At 40.3% G+C, this 21,276-nt stretch overlaps 1 protein-coding gene across 6 annotated transcripts in view; it reads right to left on the bottom strand.

Annotated features, from left to right (window-relative positions):
• LOC113037404 (MAM domain-containing glycosylphosphatidylinositol anchor protein 2) overlaps positions 1 to 21,276 on the bottom strand; it is a 207,459-nt gene that overhangs the window by 73,751 nt on the left and 112,432 nt on the right. For 4 of the 6 annotated variants that reach the window (XM_026194427.1, XM_026194428.1, XM_026194430.1 and 1 more), the window contains 3 exons: positions 15,834 to 16,030; positions 11,008 to 11,143; positions 10,541 to 10,810 (listed from right to left, as the gene is read on the bottom strand). In XM_026194427.1, the coding sequence (XP_026050212.1) occupies positions 10,541 to 10,810; positions 11,008 to 11,143; positions 15,834 to 16,030 (603 nt within the window). The remainder of the gene's footprint in view (positions 1 to 10,540; positions 10,811 to 11,007; positions 11,144 to 15,833; positions 16,031 to 21,276) is intronic. The other 2 variants (XM_026194429.1, XM_026194431.1) reach the window with 1 other exon arrangement.

A 21,276-nucleotide genomic window follows, 5' to 3' on the forward strand; every position in this document is an offset into this window, starting at 1 on the left:
ATTTTTCCCTCATGACCAGCGGTTGCCAGTGGTCTCCAAGCTGTGTGACTGGTTCTTTATTTACTTGATCCTGCATTGTGATCCTGATTGTCACTTAGAAAACCTTACTTGCTGATATGGACCACAATCTATAGCTAATAAGTGAGAGTCAGACTGGTTTACTACTTTTATCAAGCTCCCATAGTTAAGTTATGATGTCAGGGAAGTGTTTTTTCAACTCTGTAGGGAGAGGACAAGAACATATGGAAATAAACTGTAAAGAATATTATAAATATACAGTATAAGTATTTGAAAGAGCAGTTCATTGTTACCTTTAAAATGTCTTAAACTGTAATGAAGCCCTAGCTTCGCGTATCTGCTTATACACTAGATTTACGCACAAATATCAAACACCAGCATAAGAAATCCAGCTTTATTATTGAAAGCAATGCTGGCATTGCGCAAGTCAACATATGCACAAACAAGTTCTGCATGCATTATAGATGAACTTGGAAGCCCGTTGCTTTTTATCATCATCAGAGCTTCCTGTCATTGAACCTTGACTATGGCAAAATGCTGAGTAAAACATAAACAATCTTCAGCAACTTTCTTCATGGTAATATCAAGAGATAAAAGGTTCCTCTGTTTGTACTTATATTTGCATTGCATGTTTCCTGCATCTGATTTTCTTGAGAGGTTGTATGCTGTATTCTTTTGAATCATTACCAATCATATTACAGTGTGCCCCGTGTTCCCTTTTTAGCTGTAAACTGAAGGGTTTTTGCCTGTAGTGAGCCCTTTTGATTCTCCATAGCTTTAATGGCCTGTGGGAATAATAGGTGGCCTGTACATAAAAGCGCAGATAATCACACAAAGAGAAAAGCCGTGGTTGAGGTCTTCTTCTACAGAGACCTCGTGACACACGGCGGGATTACAACGGCACCACAGGGGACCTTCTTATCCGCAATGCACACAGCACTGGCATCTTTGCTATAAGGAACACATATGTATGCGTATAATATAAAATAAATAAAGTTATTAATCATGGAAATACATACACGGAGCCACACTGCGGAAAAAAAAATGTTTGAACATGTTTTTTCCTTCACTGTCTCTCCAGTGCATCGCGTTGGCTTTGTCTGTTGGAGAAGAAAGACTTGTCTCACTCTCTTCTCACTCTGAATCATTATCCTCCTGTCTACCCATCAGCCCATCTCATTTTTCAGTCAGCCCTGTCTGTCCATCTCTCAGCAGGCGTCGTACTGCGCTCTCCATTCACTCTTGTGGAGAATATCAGCATGTGAAGCTGAGCTCATCTCTCTGAGCCAGATGGATGTCTCTAGAAACTGCCACTCACTTCATCAGCTCATCTCAAGGTTAAGCGCGGGGGGGAGGATAACGGCCAACAGGACGGTTCAAAACGCGAGGCGTTCACACGTATGCACACACATATTTGCGCCGCCAACTAAACACCTTTTCATTTCCCTCTTATCACTCTGTGTTTTCACATTAGCACCAACACATTCCCCATGCATCAGCATCTTTACAAAAATCACAGCCGCACACATCCCCATCCCTAAATGCTGCACCCAACCTTCACGCTGACCTCTGGCTTTAATTTATGTTTAAACAGGTATGCGCACATATAAAGGCATACTCACACACATACAAATACAAAGACGCATAGAACCTCTCTACGGCCACAGCGCAAGAGCCGGGACCGCCTGTGCCAGTCCTGACCATCCAGCCATTCAATCTGGCATTCATGAATGGAAATATATTCAGCTTTTGACCAGAATTTATTCCAAAGCAAATTTGATAAGGGTCATTCTCATGTTGATTCACATGCTAACAGAGAGGTTTTCACAAGGCACGTCATTTTTGTTTTCCCACCACTAAACAGTCTAAACATAAACAGCAGGGAGCCCCCAGCGAAGGACTGTATTTTTGCTTCTCTGTGTATGACAGCAGCAAGCTTCCAATCAGAGTTACAAAAGTAAGGATGGCGGTTGCTCGACTTTGCACACATTTATGCTCAAATATGTGTACCCGTGTACTGTAGATGCATGCAATTAGTTGCACCAGCGTTAGCAGTTCTGAATAATGAATACCTTTGGCATAAAAGCCTGTAAGCAGCTTAAAAAGGTGTCGATGCCTAGATTTGCTGGGACATCGAGGATGAATATCTGATTTTGAATCTTGTCAAAGTGAAAGCAATACGCGTTTCTCTCACACAACACAGAAGGAAAACATATTTGCTTTGGGAATAGATGGGAAACACATGCACAGAGAGATGACTGTGTCTGTGTTGGAAGACATAAAAACACAGCGCCAGACCAACTGTCCATTTCAACACCATCTACAGACAGTTCTGTCATAATTCACCGATGCTCCATTTGAAAGCTGCCTCCTCATATTTGCCACCCTCCCTCCACCCCAAAAAGAAAGAAACAACTGAGTGCAGTGAGAGTGTCTTTGCATTGTCACAACTGATATATCACAACTGGTGTCTTTGTCGGTTATAGAATAGACTCAAGTGGCAGAGAAAAGCAGGGTATTGACCTGCATTTGAAGACGTGTTGCGGATCCCTAATCCATAAAAAGGATCCTGTCAGCAGGGTGATGTGATGCCAGTAGCTCGCTGGGCCGGCTGTGGAGATGGCCAAGCCCTGGAAGGCAGTCTGGCTGGTGGGACAGTATGGCCACCGAAACTACCATCTGCTAGGGAGAGATGTGTGTTTTCACATACACAGCCCCCTTTGGCAACAGCAGTTTGCTAGGGCTTCTCAAGGACTGGAGACAAGAGTGAACAAGCTGAGATAGGCAAAGAGGAGGCCACAGGGTGACCCTGTAAATTGAGCAAAATAAACTCAGAGGAGCAGAACCAAATAATTTTGTATTTCACGTACACGTGAAGTAAAGCAATAGCTAGCCACTCATGGGTACTCTCTCCTCCAAAGTGCTTACATTTCCAAACGTTTAGCCTTCAATGCCTCTTACTTACACACGACACATTCATTAGAGATTGGCAGAGCATTGACATGTACACACGCATACTGTACACACAGGCAGGCAGACAGAAGGTCTGTTCTTTTAATCCAGCAGTTGTACCATCGTGTAGCTCAGTGAGGGAGATAGAAGCAAGGACTGCCTTTATGGCGTGGAAGTATTCAGACTGTTTTGAATTTGTGGGTGAAAAGGGAGAGCAGATCACAGTAAAATGCAAATTGCGTGTGGGTGATAGTAAGTGTCTACTTAAAATCTGAAGAAGCACCTGCTGCTAAGCAGAGCTCCAGAGTGGCCCACTGAAGAGGAGAATGACACTCCAAAACAGCACTGGCTACTTTTTTAGTTCAGCTAAAGCTACAAGTAAAAAATCCAAAAGGCTGTGACTGGTTCCATAGTGCAGGACATGCTACCAATATCCAACCTGATATCACATCAATAGGGAATGAGATCAAGTCAGTAGATTCAAAAGTATATGTACAATAAGATAAAGGTCTTCTACACCAATGACATGTACAACAACAGGTCCTCATTTTTGGTAAAATTAGTAGATGACAGAGTAAATACCCTTTTAAAGAGATCAAATTTTGTAACTAGTAACGCTGAATTAAAGGTACTAATCATTAACTATTGCTAACCGACCTCAACCACTATTGCATGGAACAAAAATGCAAGTAATAGAAGGAAGCATATATTTTGTAGATCATAGGAAAATTATTTATGTGTTAGAGAAGAAGAATAAAAAGCAGCATTTACTACAGCAGTATTTCTCTGTCGTGTATGAAGTGGGCTGTATGTGGCCCACGATGTAATATGAGTTTGACATCCCTGATGTGTATGTTTGGGTCTTTGTTAATGGTCACAACCTCATAAGATTCACCAGAAGATCAAACTCAGAAATCCTTTATCTGTACACTAGGACTGAAAGCTGGATTAAGCATAGTGGTCATTGTTCTTTACAATGTTTGGGTTATATGCTTATGTGAAATAAGGGATTTAGTATATAATGTGTAGCTGCAGGGTACTTTCAAACATCACAATTTTGGGAAATCTAGTGAATGCTTCTGCTGAATCTACATTCCATAAACAGAAGCAACATGTGTCAGATTAATCTCTTGCAGCTTTCCGAGCATTACTTCATTTATTCCTCATAACTCTCTTTTTTGTCGTTTTGTAACCTTTTTTTTTAAGATTTAGAAAAAATCTACAGAAAATTCTGTGATGGGGGGGAAAAATAGAAAAAATCTGATTTGCTTCTAAATTCAAAGACCTAACAGTATCCATGGTGATAGAAGTTTCCCAGTAAAAATGGAAATTTAGCACAACCCCATCATGGCCCACCCACCAGCCCCCTTAATACGGCGCGATGCTGTGAGTTTTCTTTCATGCCGCGTGACACTCACTTACAGGAAGAATCACTTCGAGGGAAGCGCCACAAAGATGCCGCAAAAGCACGAGTACGCAAAGGAGAAAAGGTTCTGAAAAAAAATGACTCACAGTTTGGTTTAAAGAAAAGCAGTCGTCAAACAGATTATAATTATCTATATCATGCTGATACGGTCGGAGCGACTGATGAGACTGATGAGACCAGCCCTTAAGTATCATGTTGTTTAAAATAAAGTACATTGTGCTGATGCTTGCGCTTAAGCCTTACAGCAGAATCTATTTTTGGTACAAATGATATGTTAAATCATTGAATCTAGACATATATCTACCATTGCACAGCTATGACGACCACAATTATTTGGTGCATGCTAATCCCAAAATTGAAATTGAGTTAGTGACAGCTCATCAGACTCAAGAGAGCGATCCTGAGATATGTGATAGCCTCCTGAACCCACCTCCTGCCAATTAGTGATGTCAAGTTAGACAACATCGCCTCTCTTTTTAACTAACTGTTCCTCACAGTTTATTTTCCTGTCAGATAAAAAAAAAAATCAAAAGAGCATTGTTTTTGGCTTTTAGAGCATTTATTCTATTTCTAGTGTTTGGTCCAAATTAAATTTGACACCAGTGATGTTTTGCTTGACTTTGGATTGTTTTGCGTCACATGATTGTGACAAACTGAGGCATGATTCTGTCACCTCAGTTTGTCTTCCTTTCTAATTGACTCTGCTTTGATGATATCGCTCTGTGTCCAAGCTCAGCTATCATTCAAGTTATCTGATCAAAATACGGTCTTTGTGAAAAGTGTTATTTCCACTGTCTGTCGTGATTCATCCCAGAGCTGTACTGACACGAGGGACTGTTCATTAGTCAGATAAGAATGTGCCCAATTTATTTTCTTTTGTCAGAGACCTTTTATTTGCTTTATCACATGTTCATTAATTGTGTCATTTTGACTGTTGCACTCCCTTTCTATCTTTCATTTATGTCTGTTTGCTGTTTGATGTGTGATGACTCATTAATTTTATGTACCTGAATTCTTGTCAATTCTTCACCCACCCCTCCTATCTTACTGCTGTGGTCTAAACATCTAAATGGAAGTCAAAGTGATATAAGCGGGTTTTACGAGCCTTTAAGACTTAAGTCTTTCATACAAGGACGCAGTACAGTGCAAAAGTCTCAAGGCACCCAAATGTCTTTATATTTTTTTTTTAGGAAAACAGATGCAGCAATTTACTGAAAGATGCAAAAACAAATGGGAATGCAGCTTTTAAGAGAAAAACAGAGTTCACTTGTAACAAGCAGGACATGAAAGCCAATGTTTGTTTGGACCGCCTTTATTCTTTAACACCTGAACTCTCTAAGGCAGCTTTCCTGAAACTTCTTTAAGGAGTCTAGAGGAATAGTTCTCCAGGCTTGTTGAAGGAGATTCAAAGTTCTTCTTTGGATGTTTCTTTCTTTTGTTCTGTTCTCTATCAAGATGATTGTGCACAACCTCAGTAATGTTAATATTCTGGGGAGGCCAATCCCTGACTGATAGTGGTCTGCTGTGAGTGACTTTGTGTTCAGAATTCCATGAATTCCATCAATATTCCCATAACAATATAAAATGTTCAAATTTGTCATTCTTCAGCTTTTTCTTCCTCTTTCCCTTCCTGAATAATAGCTTCTTGATAGCTACCCATCAACTGAAACCATCTCTGATGGGATGCAAAAGCACTGTGTCAGGTCATTGCCGGATTCTTTCCTATTTCTTAAGGACATGACTTGCAAATAGTGTTCATGTTCTGTAGATAGTCCTCTTCAGGCCTGCCACTTCTTCTTTTTTCCATCACTTGTACAGTTTCCTCAAAATGTATCTATGTACTCACTCTATACTATGCAGAGACATGGCAAGTTTTCAGGTAAAAGCTCTTTGGGAATCACCTTGTTGGAGCAAAAATACTATTTTATGCCTGTCAAACTATTTATGGCATGTTTCATAGATTCCACTAATGAAATAGAAACAAATTACAGAAAGATAAAAAATAAACTTGGTTCTTTGCTACGTTGTTGGTTATATGTGGACACAACAGTGGCACGTCTCTTGATTCACAGGTCAGTGCTATATGGTTTTAGAAATATACATATATATTCTTTTAAACATGGTCAGGTACAAGGACTCAACAGAAAAACAAAGAAAAAAAAAAGAAAAGAAAATCTTGCTCCTTGGAAGCAAAATATTAAAGAAATGAGTGGTGGTTCAAGACTTTTGCACAGTACAGTAACTCCATAATGAATATTTTTTCTGTTGCTAAGTCAATACAACTTTAAGAACAGTAACAACTATATAAAATATCCAAGTCAGAGTTATATAATGCATTAAACTTTTATATCTGGCGTGATGGCACAAATAAAATACTTTTTTGTCTGCAAACCGCTGCATAACAAATCAGTGGCTGCGTATGTGTTTGCTACTAGATATTCAAGCAGAATAATGCATATTCTTCCTGTTTAACTTTTTATGAGTGCAGACAATGCTCCATAGGCTTAGACAGATGACAGAGGTCTATATATTTAAACAACACATGTTTAATAAAGGTAGTGAATTCTCTTTTATGATATTTTACTAAGATCTCATATGCAACGTACTGTGCATCCAGATGTGAGACACATCAGCGAGTGTGTCATATTTATTGCAGTGACTGCCTGCAGTGAGTGTGCTCTGACTTATTCGCTCCTATGGGACACCTGACATCTCCTCTTTGATGCAAGCCTTTCAGTTCTTAAGTCTTCAACTGTATGGGCACTTTCACAATACGGAGACGGGGTATATCTGTCAGGGGGACCATCAGAGATGATTTGTTGATGATTTGATTTTCAGCCTAGGGAGCATATGGCTGCATAAATAAAAGCTTCCAAACAGACTCAGCATAGCGGCGACCTGATGATGGAGCTGTGGCATAATCTCTGAGATGGAAAGAGAAAATTATGACAAACTGCACTTCTGAGCCACTCTGCTAAACTCCTGTTCATATGTCTTCCACTTATGTGCGAACAGAGAAACGTAAAGTATGATCATTGCACCAATGCTTGTTTTGTTTGTCAGGCTTAAGCTAATTAATGCATGTTTTTATTCACCTGCCTCAGATTCCTGCATTTTCTCATTCAGGGCACTGGTATCTTCTGTTATGTCACAGATAAAAGTCTGATCAAACACCATCCTTAATCCTCAAGCTTAGTAACGGCAATCGATTTAAAAGTATGAAAGTCAATTTCCTCAGGCGCTGTGCCGCATCGCTGCCGCTCTTATAGTGAAATGGCTTTTCTTTACAAATTCGAACATTGCCTTTATTAAGAATTAGTCCTCAAATACATTTTCAGCATATGACTTTTTTTTTGACATTTCTTATGCCAAGTTCATATCGAGTACAAGTGCCCATCATCTGCTGGGTATCCACTTTGATAGCGAGCCATCAGTACGACGAGCATGCAGAAAGTGGTACTCAGAAAACAGTTATTTCTGTAATGAGCTACAGCAAGATCAGATGCTCCTCTGCCTCCTGTGCCACTCAGGTGAAGAGCAGCTTGGAAAATAATGTTTTTCTGGTAATGACCAAGCAAACAGCAGTGACCCTCCTCCAGCTGCTCTTGTTAAATTTGTGATAACCACTTCTTGAATCAGTGTATTTTAATTAATGGCTTCGCACTCTCTTCCCGCTAGCATTACCTGTCACGATCCTGGGTCTTTTGACCCAGCGTTTTGAGTTTTAGTTTATGGTTTATGTTTAAGCCCTTCAGGTTTTCTAAGTTCCTTTTTTTGTTGTTATAGTTCTTTGTCATTAGAGTCCCCTTGTGTCTTCCACCCCTGTTAAGTCTCCCTTGCCCTTCATGTGTTTCATGTCTGTGTCTTACATTGTCAAGTTCAGGTTGTCATGTCTGCGTCTTATGTTTCCTGTTTTATTTTGAAGAGGTCTTGTGTTCCTGTGTTCATCGTGTTTAGTTTTGCTCTTCCACTGTGACGTCGTTATGTTCATGTGTGTCAGCTGTTCCGCCATGTGTTCCCACTTCTCTCATTAGCCTCCTGTGTGTATTTAGTCTGTGCCTTCTCATTCAGTCTTTGTCGGGTCGTCTGCGTTGTTCCCATGCCATGTCCTGCGTTCAGGTTTTCATATAGCCTCATCATCATTGCCATGTTTAGAGTTTTGTTTGTTTTTCTGTTTTCCAGGGTTTTTAATAATAATGGATTGCATTTATATAGCGCTTTTCGGGACCCCTCAAAGCGCTTATACCACTATTCATTCACTCTCACATTCACACACTGGTGAAGGCAGCTACAGTTGTAGCCACAGCTGCCCTGGGGCAGACTGACAGAAGCGAGGCTGCCATATTGCACCATCGGCCCCTCAGGCCATCACCAGTAGGCGGTAGGTGAAGTGTCTTGCCCAAAGACACAACGACCGAGACTGTCCGAGCCGGGGCTCGAACCAGCAACCTTCCGATTACAAGACGAACTGCAAACTCTAAAGCCACGATCGCCCCATAGTTTCATAGTTCATGTTTCCTTTCTAGTTTACCCAGTTTAGGTTATTGCTTAGTTTGCATTGTTTTTGCCTCTTTATTTTTTACTGTTCTGTCTGCCTTAATAAACGGCTCATCATCAGTTAAGTTTGAGTTTTAGAATATCTGCACCTGAGTCCGCTCTTCACACTCCACGCAGTTTCCCACGGCAAACTGTGACACTTGCCCTCGACTGTTTTAAAATTATCCACAGCTGAAGTAAAGGTTTGATGGGTTTGTAACTTTAAACCGCACTTCTTTATCAGAAGCTATCGAGCCTGTGAATATACTTAATATAAACATATGAAGAAAACAGAGAAAATTTCAACTCTTCCTTTCAATCAGCACAAAGGGAATTTGCCTATTATTTCAGGACTGTGGCTTGTTAGTTTTATTTGTTATTTATTTATCTATTTATGTCCACATATTTGCTATAGTATACCTTTTTCCCACTTAAAATTCAAATGAATTACTACAATCCAATAAACTATTAAACAGTCACAGGCTTTTTGATTGTCCTCTTTGGCTGGTGTGGTCAGAAACAGCTACTTCGTGAAAAGAGATTAGTTGAGCATACTAAAGGGCCCATTAATGTCGTTGCAACCAGTGAGATCACCACAGCCTCGTCACCATTCATTCCAGTGTTGATTGCATGGGTACTTGCTGAAGTATTCTACTTAATGCCACTCAAAAAAACCCTGTGCATCAGCACTGGTACTGGAGCAGTGGAAGTCAAAACAGAAAGCAAAGTTACTGCAGAATTTTCTCAAAAACTCATCTTTTCAAGCTGTTACAGCATCTTACTCTGCATAAGCTGGGAATCTCTGAGCTTCTGCATTGATATTTCTTTGAAATGGCAATGAAAAGCGACACAATCGGATTCTTGTGTGTTCAACCCAACCATGCCGGCAACGGGACCTGCACGAGGTTACACCAGAATGTGGTTTGTGCCAGGGGATGTGACGTCATTTTTGCTGCATGCTGTGTGAGTGACGGGTATAAAGTGTATAATATAGCAGAGACAGACAGCATGAGACTGGATAAAATGCATATTTTTAAAAATGAGGATCCGTAAAAATTAGCCAATATTTGGTTGCACAGCAGGTTATAAGAAACACATATGTTGTCATTGTTTATTGGTTTGAAATCATTCGTAAAGTTTCCACAATATCCCCAAGCATTTCGTTTGGTTTGTGGGTATAAAATAAAAAAAGTATTGAATGGTACTGTTAGCCATATTATTCGATCTACACTCTAAGGATTTTTTTTTTATAGTTGTGGAGGTATTGCAATAAAAAAAAAGGAATTTATTGGGTTTTCAGATTCTTAGATTCCATCTGGATGCCTGTCTTCAGTATGTGGATTCTGTATGGCTTCTAAAATTGGCAGAACAGGCTTTAGGGTTAGCATTAGCAGTGTGACATGGTGTAAAAAAAGGTTGGAGTGTGGGTTTCTGTTTACCAGGCTAAAGACATAGCTAGTATTAACGACCGAATGAAAATGGAAGTCTTGAAAGACACATTTTCTAAATATAAACTTTGATACTTTTGCACCTAGATAATCAAAAAAATAATATATATCTTATGTTGGGATCTATATATTGTTTTTATATGCAGGTATGCATTCTCACCTCGCACTACAATGGTAGTGGACTTCTTAGCAGGGTTTCCCACATTGTTGCTGGCCACGCAGCTGTAGACCCCCGCCTCATCTGAGGTGATGGCCGGAAGCGTAAGTGTGCCGCCCTTCACCACACTTCTTTGTGGCAGGCTGTCATTACTGCTGACCCAGGTGAGAATGGGAGGTGGCTCACCTCCAGTAGTGATGCAAACCAAGGATACTGTCTGTCCTGGATTCACCACAATAGGATCCTCTACCAGCAGTTTGATGGACGGGGATGCTGTGGAAAAAGAGAGCATCGATGATAGACTGGAGGAAGATGGACGGCTTTGGCAGTTATGACAGTTACAGAATAACTCAGCTGAGAAAATGCATGACAGTTCATCTTTCTCTTTCTACATCTTTCTTTTTTTAGGATATAATTATTTGGTTGCAATAAGCTTTCTGTGCACAAAAGTCAGTAATGATGTGGAGTACCTGTCTTATTGGTAAGTCTGAAGATAACACTGCGGTCAGGAATCCCACACACATTTCTGACAGAGGCGATGCAGCTGTAGTTAGCGTAGTCTTGGGGACGCAGATTCTTCAGCTTCAGAATCTTCGTTTCCCCCTGCAGCTCAGACGAAAAAACAACACTGGTATGCAAATGTGTGCAAAAATATGAACATAATCAAGTGAAAGGAATATAAAAAAATAGGCACTGGGAAGGAGATTACAAAGGCCAAATTGCTCCACAGAAAAGTCGATATTTATTAACACGTATGTAATTTTAATAAAGGCAGGTGAAAAAGTGCCACAGAGTTCAGACATTTGATAGTTAAATCTAAATGAAAATGATCCTGATGTTTTTCAGCAATGAGTGGATTACTCTCTAGTGAAAAGCCCTATAGCATTTTGTGCCACAGAGCTCCAGGAATACAGATGAGCACAGTAGGGGATCTCTCCAAAGAAATGGCTCGCCCATTGACAAAGTGCATTTGATTCCAACCGGGCCTGTCGACTATGAGCCCCACCCGAAATGTTACAATAAGGATGTAAATCTTTGATCTGGCTGACTCCAGTGTGTGGGTGCAGGGATGCGTTGGGGAGGGAATCAAAGATGAGTCAGCCACATGCTGTGGCAGCACACACAACGCTGCAATCACTCACGACTTTCACACCCTTTCATTTCTGGTGAGGCTCATGGATAAATTAATTGCATTAGATGAGCCATGGACCCAACATTTCGCTTCCTTTATTTTTCCGTTACCACTTTTGCTTTGAAGCGGATATCAGGGGAACGATGCCTATGGTACTGAGGTATTCAAAATGCAATTGGTGCAACTGGTAGGAAAGACAATTTGGAAAATGCAAGGGGTTGAAGCCATTAAACCAAAGTGGTCCGAGGGATTGATGGCCATATTGATGGACAGATTGAACACTAAAGTACATAAACAGCTTTGGGAATGAGACTTAATAGGTGTCTATAGAAATTTGGGAGGAGTGTGGTGTCTATCAGCTAAAAAATATGGCATCTCTAGCTTTGTTTTCATGCTTTAACTGCATGTTTGTGAGGAAGAAAAACTAAAATTGAAACCACTTGGGCTTAAGATGTTTGGTGGTAAAAATGACTTGAGGGTATTTTTCATGCAAGCAGCAGGACACTGGCTCTGGGAAAATATCTGAGGGAGATGAATCAAAAAAATGGTTACCACATCTCTGAGATGTGGTAACCATTTGAGACACTTTTTGCCTTTTTAGCTTTTTAATTCATTAATAAATCATCCACTAGACTGTTTGATTACCTACTTAAAAGCCTTGACACTCGGATCAAAATAATTTGCTAATTCCTCACAGGAAACACTAACATTTATACCTGCAAATCTGATACAGTAATAATGCAAACTTTCACCAAACAATGTGAATAAAAAAGGTCTTATCAGCCTCATTTCACATTCTTGTTGCTGGTCAAATTGTATCTAAGTGAAGTGAACTACATTAGGCCTGCGGTTGTAAATGTTAATAAGCAGTTAATAAATTGATTTTCTTTCTGACCTTTTCCATAAGCTAGCTGGACAAACAGTCGGTTGCAGTAGGCATCCTAATTAATTACAGCAAAAAAACAAAAAAAACAAAGGTTTTTTTCCACATCTTGGCAACTCCAACACTGATATTACAGCCCATCACAAATTAGAAAATGATACATTACGGCTTATTGTCATTTTATAGAAGGTAACATTTGAAAAAAGAGAATATCATAGCACACAAAAACATCAAATCCATAAGTGTTAATTATTCTAATAGCCTAAAATTGAAGCAGAAATAATGGATGAAGTGGATAATTGTGCTATTTTCGACACATTGCAGGCAAAGTTTTGCGGCCAGAGGGAAAACGTTACAGACAGCAGGACGTGGTTTCTACAATAAAGCCACACCTCTGCTCGCTTAATTATGAACTGGTTTAAAATGCCACTCCTGCATTTCTACAGCATCAGTGGGAATATAAAGCATTTTGCTGGGCTGGAAAAATTGTGCCAGAGTGAAGAAAGGAAGTCGTAAAGATAAACTTAACTAAAAATCCATGGATAAAAAAGGAAAAGGAGACAAAAGGAGACAAAAGGAGACGCTGCAGCTTTGATTTAGGTCAGTTACAAGTGATTCCCTGAATAGTCTGCGGAGAGTTCAGGCAAGTTCCAATATATTGTTGAAAAATAATGTTATTAGCCATTTATATGTGCAAATTACTTGGAGTTTAGTCAGGATTTATTTGGGGTTGGATTCACGTAATGCTAATCTCTGAGTTTTGGGTTGTGTTCAAATTTCAGACCCAATTAAAGCTTTAATAGAGGGCAGGATGAAGGAGCGAGGGAAGGAGCAAAGAGGTATGAAGAGCAGGATGGAAGGGAGAAGTGTCTTTTGGGGCCCGGTTGTGCAGCGTCTTCAGACTCCTTCACCCACTCTATTAGTTCCCAGCCATCTTTCTCCATTTGGCCAAACATCAATTTCACTTTTTTTTTTTTTTAATCTTTTTTCTTTTCCTCTTGCCACTTCTTAAGCCTCTTTTCCCCTCTCAGATGTCTTTTTCTCTTTGTCATAGTTTTGTATTCTCTCAGACGCTCCATTCCACATACAACTCACATCCAATTCGATCAATTAAACAAAAAAGAAAAAGAAAACTACAATTCCCTCACAAGTGGCTGAACAATCTCAATCAGTTCTTTGTTGACTGCACAAAATCCATTTTGGAACAAAGCTTCTCAATTTTCAGACTGTAAAGAAAATCCACTTGATCATCTGAAAGAACTGATTTGTGAAGAAAAGTCTTTCCGCAGCCTTTCAGCATCTGCAAATCCTTAATATGCATGTAACTCATGAAACTGGGTTAGTGAGGCTGGTACTGCACTCTAAGGTATGCAGCAGGGTTTTATAACAAATAGCCACAACAATAATGTTATTGCCAATACATAATCAAATCACCTAAATCAAATAGAAACACTATAATTACGTGACAACGTGCTGCGTTGATTCGATAATTAGCAACTGCCTCTTACTCATCTCGCTAGAAAAAAATGCAGAAAGGGTGTGCGGCTGTTGTGACAGTGTGATGTTGGGTTTGTTAACGCATTGTTAAATGAGGTCAAGATATATCATGATTTACATTTGTATGTGTATGCATCAGTTTTAAAGCTTTGCAGTACCTTTAAAAATATGCCACAATATGCAATAATACAGTGCATTACCGATATTAATAATGGCACTGCTAAGAAAGATGGTTTACTTTAGGTGCAGGGCTTTTTTTTTTTTTTTCGAAAGGCCATTTATATTCGTAATAAAGGCCATTGCGTAATTCATGGAGTGCAATGAAGCTTCACATCTGATGGCAAAAATAATACTTTGCTCTTTCTGTTTATTGCAACTGAAACCAAAACGCGATCCCATGGTGAGAGAGTAATATACTGTGGGAATTTCTGGAGAATTCCAAGCCTTTTTTTGTTTGTTGGTGTTTTCCAAAACTGCTTGATTTATAATGAAAATGTTTCTTTTGCCTTCCCATGGTTAAACAAACAGCACACACACACATGAAGGTGCCACAGCTGCGACTTAATTCTGGTCATGAGTGGATCGCTAAATAAATATGAGAGCACGCTGTGAGACAGAGTTTCAGCTAATTTAGCACCTGATAAACAGAGCTTGTGCTTTGCCTTCAGAAGGTTATTAAATGGTTTCAGATCCTCTGTACGGTATCAGCCTATTTGTTCTTTCTTTGTAGTCTCTGGGGGAGGGCACAAGGTGCATGTCTTAATGACAGGTTAGGCAAAACAAAATTCAAAGACTTTTACCAAAGGTTCACATTCAAATGCTAACAACATTAGACAACAGTCAGTAAAAAAAGACGGCTGTGGAGTCATGGTTGGAAACTTGAACCCATCTTGATGTGTTATGATGATGGTGGCAATGTCAGACAAATCTACAGACTGGTCTGTGAGCATCTGGCAACCCGAGCAGTTTTAAGTGGTTGCTGGAGGTTGCGTCAGTTGCTGGGAAAAATGCAAAAAATGCAAAATCCTCAATCATAAAGGCTGACAGACCCGTGACAACCACCTGTCACTATGGAAAAACATATGTTCTCCAGCTGGTTAAGAAAAAAGCCTCCTTGCGTTCGCTTTGGTCACGAGGATATTGCTGTGATCATGTTTTTAATGGAAGTGGTGGACTTGTCGAGCGTTGGTCAAGCAATAAAGTCGTTCTTCGTACAGCAAGTTCTGCTGTCTCTTTAAAAATGCAACACCAGAAATGTTGTCTTCAAGGTAAAAGTATCACCTTTTGTAAGAAGGGATCAGCACTAAATCATAACTTTGACTGAGAATGTAAACCCCGTCCATTTCAAGTTCATGTCGCACTTTATCAAGTTGTACTATCACTCAGCTAGTAATTAGCAAATATTTGCAGAAAAGCATGAAAATCAACAGACAACCTGCTAGCAACCAAAGCAGTCACGAGTGACAGCCAACCCCATAGGAGCCACGGCTAATTAATCAGAAAGCACGTTTCCCTAGTAACCAATGGTTGTATCACGTCCAATATGGCGGATAACCCGCGAGCCATGTCCACATGGTGTCACATAGGAAGGCGCCGTGGAAGTCTTTCTTGACATTTGCAAACACTTTGTTGATGAATTTGTTGTCTTGGCTATTACATTTGTTTCGTAATTCTTGGTCATACCATGTCCTTCTTTTAGACCTTTAAAATAGATCAACTTTCTCTACATGTGCCATTCATTTTAATTTGAGATATTCATTCAAATCACGTTCCTGTCGACTTACCTGTGTGAAAAATGGCTCATAGATCTCCACACCCTTGTCTGAGCCTTGCGTCAGGACCTCTCTCCCACGATGCCAGCTGTAGCGGACAGGCGGGTTGGAGTTAGCCACACAGCGCAGGAATACAGTCCTCTCATAGTAGAACTGTTCCTTAGCTTCTCCTATACTCTGGTGCACTGTCACCACCGGGTCATCAAGGTCTGTGAAAGGATCCCACACACACACACAGAGGAGGAAGGCATTAATAAACACTTTCCCATTTTTCACTAAACAACAAATCTATAGATCAATATGTTAAAATATTTCCAAAAAATAAATAAATAAATAAATAAATAAATATATATATATATATATATATATATACATACATACACACACACACAATAATGGATTGCATTTATATAGCGCTTTTCTAGACACTCAACACGCTTTACAATTCTACTATTCATTCACTCTCACATTCACACACTATATTTTCCAGGGTGCTGTAGCAATAACAAATCTGTACCGTAACAGCAATCACAACTATAATCGCTCACAATACGCACTTCTTGATTGTGGTTAGAGGTCTGAGTGAAGGGGTCAGAATTCTCATTGCATTAGGGGGAGCCAGCAATCTGCATGGACTCGGGGGTCAACGTGAGAAAGGAGGTGAGAAGCCCACTACCTGAACTGTTTAAGTCAATAGGATGCCGCCCAAGGGCACATTGACTTCCCAGTCAAATCGAGCTGCTCTGTGCTCCAAGTCGCACTCCATTGTGAGCTTCAAAGACGAGAGAGGATGACAAATACTGTGCACAAAATGATGTTTGATGTCCATCACTTCAAAGAACACTGTTTGGCTGGCCTCTGATCTCATTCAGGCACTCTGTGATTTGACACATCTGTTACTCTACCCATTCCCTGACAGATCTGAAGGAAGTTTTACCCCAATACCAGACAGTTGGTTATTTGAGAAAGTGCCTGTCGTTGATTAAATGGATTCAAAGTTAATCATCTTACCCGGCTATCGCATTAAGCCTTGGCAAATGGTGTTCATCATAGCTGTGGTGTCTTTTAGCATGCTAATACTCGCCTTTTAGATTATGTCCATTTGCACGCTTAAAGAACGTGGGGAGCTAGCTGTTTCCCTTTCATCTCCATCCGAGATGCAATCAGTTTTTTCATGAGCAAAAAAAAAAAGAAAAGAAAAAAAATGAGGCAATTTAAGGAAAGGATGAGAGACACCCACGCAAGTTATTCTTCATCCTTAAAATTCTAACTGATAACGAGTGACCTATGAGGGGGGATATGATTGAGGGTGTTGATGGGGGAGTTAGTGTATCAGCCAATGTGCAACAAGGTGGATGACTGAGCTGGTGTTTTAATGTGTGAGCAAAAAAGCAAGCAAACTGCTCACGGTAAATACCCAAATATTTAATGATTATAAGCCTCTAGAGAAAAACTACACATGCTTTAGGTATCGTTAATGGATAAATTCATTCCTTTTAATTCTGCAGCTTTGGCCCACCCCTGGATTTGCAAAGGATCAGGTCCTAATCAAAGGGCTGTGGGCCACAGCATCCCTCCTGGACACACCAACCAGAGAATGCTGATTCCTCGGTTTCATTAAAGACATGTTCTGCCCTACAGCCCCTTAATCAAAATCTAGCAGCGGTCAATACTTCATCCAGGATCCATTACAGTGTCTCAGGTAAGAGCAATTACCTTTGGAGGGGTGGGGAGGGAAAAAAAAGCAGGAGAGGGGGGTGATAACGCTCTAGAGAAGACAGAGCAATTGCAGGGCCATTTTAGAGGAGCAGATTGCTCTAAGTAAATACACTGATTCATTATAGAGAGGAGAAGAAGAGTATGAATCCTACATCTTATCTCTGACTCTACCCAGCGTCTGCCTCATCCGTTTCCTGCTACAAACAGTCAGTTTACCAACTGCGGCAGGAATGGAGTGATTCATTGACAGCCCTATCTACCTTGGGATACATGTGTCATTGAACATTGGACCTGATAGGAGGATGCCTTTTTTTTTTTACTTGGTGACAACGAAAGTGCCTGTATATGTGTATATTAGGTAAGGAGCAGTTTGAGCTATAAATAGGGCTGAAATGATATGCAGAGAAGGAGTGGATGCTAGGAGCGCAAAGAGATAAATATGGAAATATGGAAATGCACGCAGTGGATTAAAATTTGATGAATTTCAAACAAAATTCCACCTCCACCATCATTTTTTTTCTCCCCCCGTAAGGATTGTGCATGTGTGTGTGTGTGTGCATGTCACTCTTGTGCAATTAGCTTCTGAAGTCACGCTTGACTGATTGTGAAGCTTAAATCCCAGAGCCCACAGGAAAACTGCGGTGTACAAGCAGTCTGCGCCAGAGTTGTTAGGGTTTGTAATTGCAGGTTTATGGGTTCACAGGCCGGTAAATCTGCCCATGTACAGCTAAACGCTCTAGCGCACTAACCGTAGCATCACTCCCGCTCACCTCTATCAGCCATGACAAGTCTCCAAACTCTGGGTTTCTCTGTAATGGGAGGCGGGGGAGGCAGCATGATGCACAAAAGTGCAAACGTTAGATGCAATGTGCATGCGAGGCAGTGGAAGTCTCACAAGACGAGCATAAAAGGGTACAACGCTCGGTTTATCTTCTTTTTTTTTTAATCTTCTACACTGAAAAAAAACCTCAAATAAAACCCGACATGATGATGATATTCCCATTTGACTAGCAGAAATCAGATTTGTACTTTACAGGCCTACCAAAACATTTGTTGGACAAATAGGCACAAGTGAGTGGTTTGGATAAAAGAGAAATTGAAGACTAAAGAAGTCACTTCATTATCACATCAAACCATGGCTGCTTCCCTTTCATGTCCCCCCCCCACTTACCCACTGCCAAAAAAAGGCAGACACCTACATGAAAACACACGTATTGCCCCACTCCACCTACACCAACATGCCACACACAGACGCACACTTTTTCAGTGCTGTCTCCTGGGTGCTAATCTAACGTGGGTTTGTCTATTTCTTCTTGGCTTTGATGTCTTTCACCCTCTCCACCTGACTTGCCAAAGTCACCTGAGAAGAGAGAGCCTATCAGGCTTCCGGGCTGTCAGCCATGAGCAACAGAGGGTGGCGATTAATTTCACCTAATCACTGTCCCAGCATGATTACCAGCGGGAGCTGCTGACCTGAATGACATTTGTGAAATGTCTTTCATGAGTGAAAACAGCTCTCTTATGTCACTGACAAGCTCTTTGCTTTTATTTTGTGCCAAGGGACCGTGAGCAAGTGCAAGAGATGGGTGGGAGTGGGGTCGAGGTCAGAAACTAACAGAAACAAAAGAAAGAGGAAAAAAAAGGCTTGGCTAGAAAGATATAGGATTAATGGACTGTTCTAAGGAGGACTGTTTCCGGGTCTGAATTAATGGCAATCCCCCTTTTTTTAAAAACAAATTTGGACAAGTAATCCTAAAAAAAATCCCCCAGAAACAAAACAATCTAAAACAAAAGAAAAAACAATAAAGTTATCCTGACATTTATCTAAGTCATAAACTTAGTCTTTAGACAGTAAGAGTGGTTGCTGAGAATGAGTCTGCCACCTGATTTAATGTCCATCAAGTATTCATGTCTTTGTTCATGTGCATAGCAAGATTTTTTAATACCCGCGAGAGCCCTTTTTTCCCTTAATGCTTTAGATTAATAACAATAAACTGAAACTATGGGCACGGAGGACTCTACATGAAATTTCTGTAATATTCTCAGGCTAATGTGTTACGCTTGGGATAAATATAGCGCACAAAGATCTAAAATTGTTGACAATATGCACTGTTATGTGTAAACACACATCAAATAAGTGAGCCCAAATACACCATGATATAGATGGTTTGTAATTACTGTTTGCTGAATGATGCACTTTATTGCATTTCATTTACGTGGGTCACAAGGTTAATAACCCACTTTAGTGATATATAACATTCATCTCATGCAGAAGCCTCTGATGGAATATGTGAATCCAGCATGTAATTTATTGTCAGAACATTTCCTTTCCCTCCATCTCTCAAACCCTCGGCAATAGTGACCTCTATCTCATTGCTACACTCCACAATAACTACCTCCTGCTAACTGTATCTATTTGGTGTCATCTGTTGCTTCACACTAAAGCGTGATTGTCGAGGCGGATGGATGAGTTTGGCGGGAGGCTGAGGGCATGATGCATCTATTTCTGCAATAAGTCCACTCTGACGACGGCGCCTGTGTAGCAGAGATATCTCAGTAAACTGAATATCATTCTCTGAGACATGAGATATGAGCGTGAGCAGTTTCATGTGCTGCTCTGCTCTCAGTGCTGTCGGGGGGATGAAAGGAGGGAGAGGAGAGAATCCACTGAGAAACTCGTTCAGACGCGACGGTGTGGCATACACATTTCTGTGCCGAGAAACAAAGAAACAGTGAGTGGACACACTGCAAAATGAGAGTCAGTCAGAAGCGTAATACCCACGTGGCTAGATTTCCAGTGATGTTAAATATCTAAAGGCTGTTGTGACAGTTTATGGCTTGTTATATGTATACTTTACTAGCTGCAGTGCACAGTGATAAGATGAGGCTGCGTAGGTTCCTTTTTTATTTGGCTAAACATGAGGGTGGAGTGATGTCTGCTTGGCCAATGTTCCCTCAACATATTCAGCAGACCATTGTGCAAGTTGCATTTAAAGAGGGCAGAGGTATTTCTGGTTCCAGTTTATTCAATTTCTTTTTTTCATATGGCAGATATAATTTGTACTTTCTCAGTTCTGCAGCAATATGCATTCAATGACAGTCCTTGAGCCCACATAATGATTTCCACCACAGAATGTGCTGGTTATTCATCTTTTAATGAAGGTCTCCCTGAGGGCAGGTCACAGTCATTCAGTACTGGTTGTTGGCCTTGCTTGTTGTGTACAAAGACATCTCATCATATTATGTACTGTAGATTATGGAATCCATAAATGCATTAGAAGCAGAGTTAAACTTTCTGGCACAACTTTAACTACTTTTCAGGTAGGTAAAGAAAATAAAATCATAACGAGTTAAAGCTCCTGCAACACTTGTAGCAAACAGAACAACATTACCGACTGACTGATGGCTTTTGGCTTCATCATTTGCCCAAATAGTTATTCTGAACTAGTTGCCCACACAGTCTTTCTCAAACAGGTGAACCGCTACCATATTTCTTTCATAAGTCTTTCTGACTTGCCGTGTTACTTATTAATGCTTAATAGTTGTGAGTTATTTCAACAGGTGTTTTGGTTATTCTTACACAACCCTTGCTCCTTTAGCAACTATCTGAAATGTGAGGCTAGGATTAAAATTTAAAAAAAGAATACATGTTTAAAAAAAATTAATTCCTCACTTTCAGAATTGTCTATTGTGTCTTTGTAGAAATGAATCTACATCAGATCTGTAAAACTGCTGC

This window comes from Astatotilapia calliptera, chromosome 15, assembly GCF_900246225.1.
Source record: "Astatotilapia calliptera chromosome 15, fAstCal1.2, whole genome shotgun sequence".
Taxonomy (NCBI): Eukaryota; Metazoa; Chordata; class Actinopteri; order Cichliformes; family Cichlidae; genus Astatotilapia; species Astatotilapia calliptera.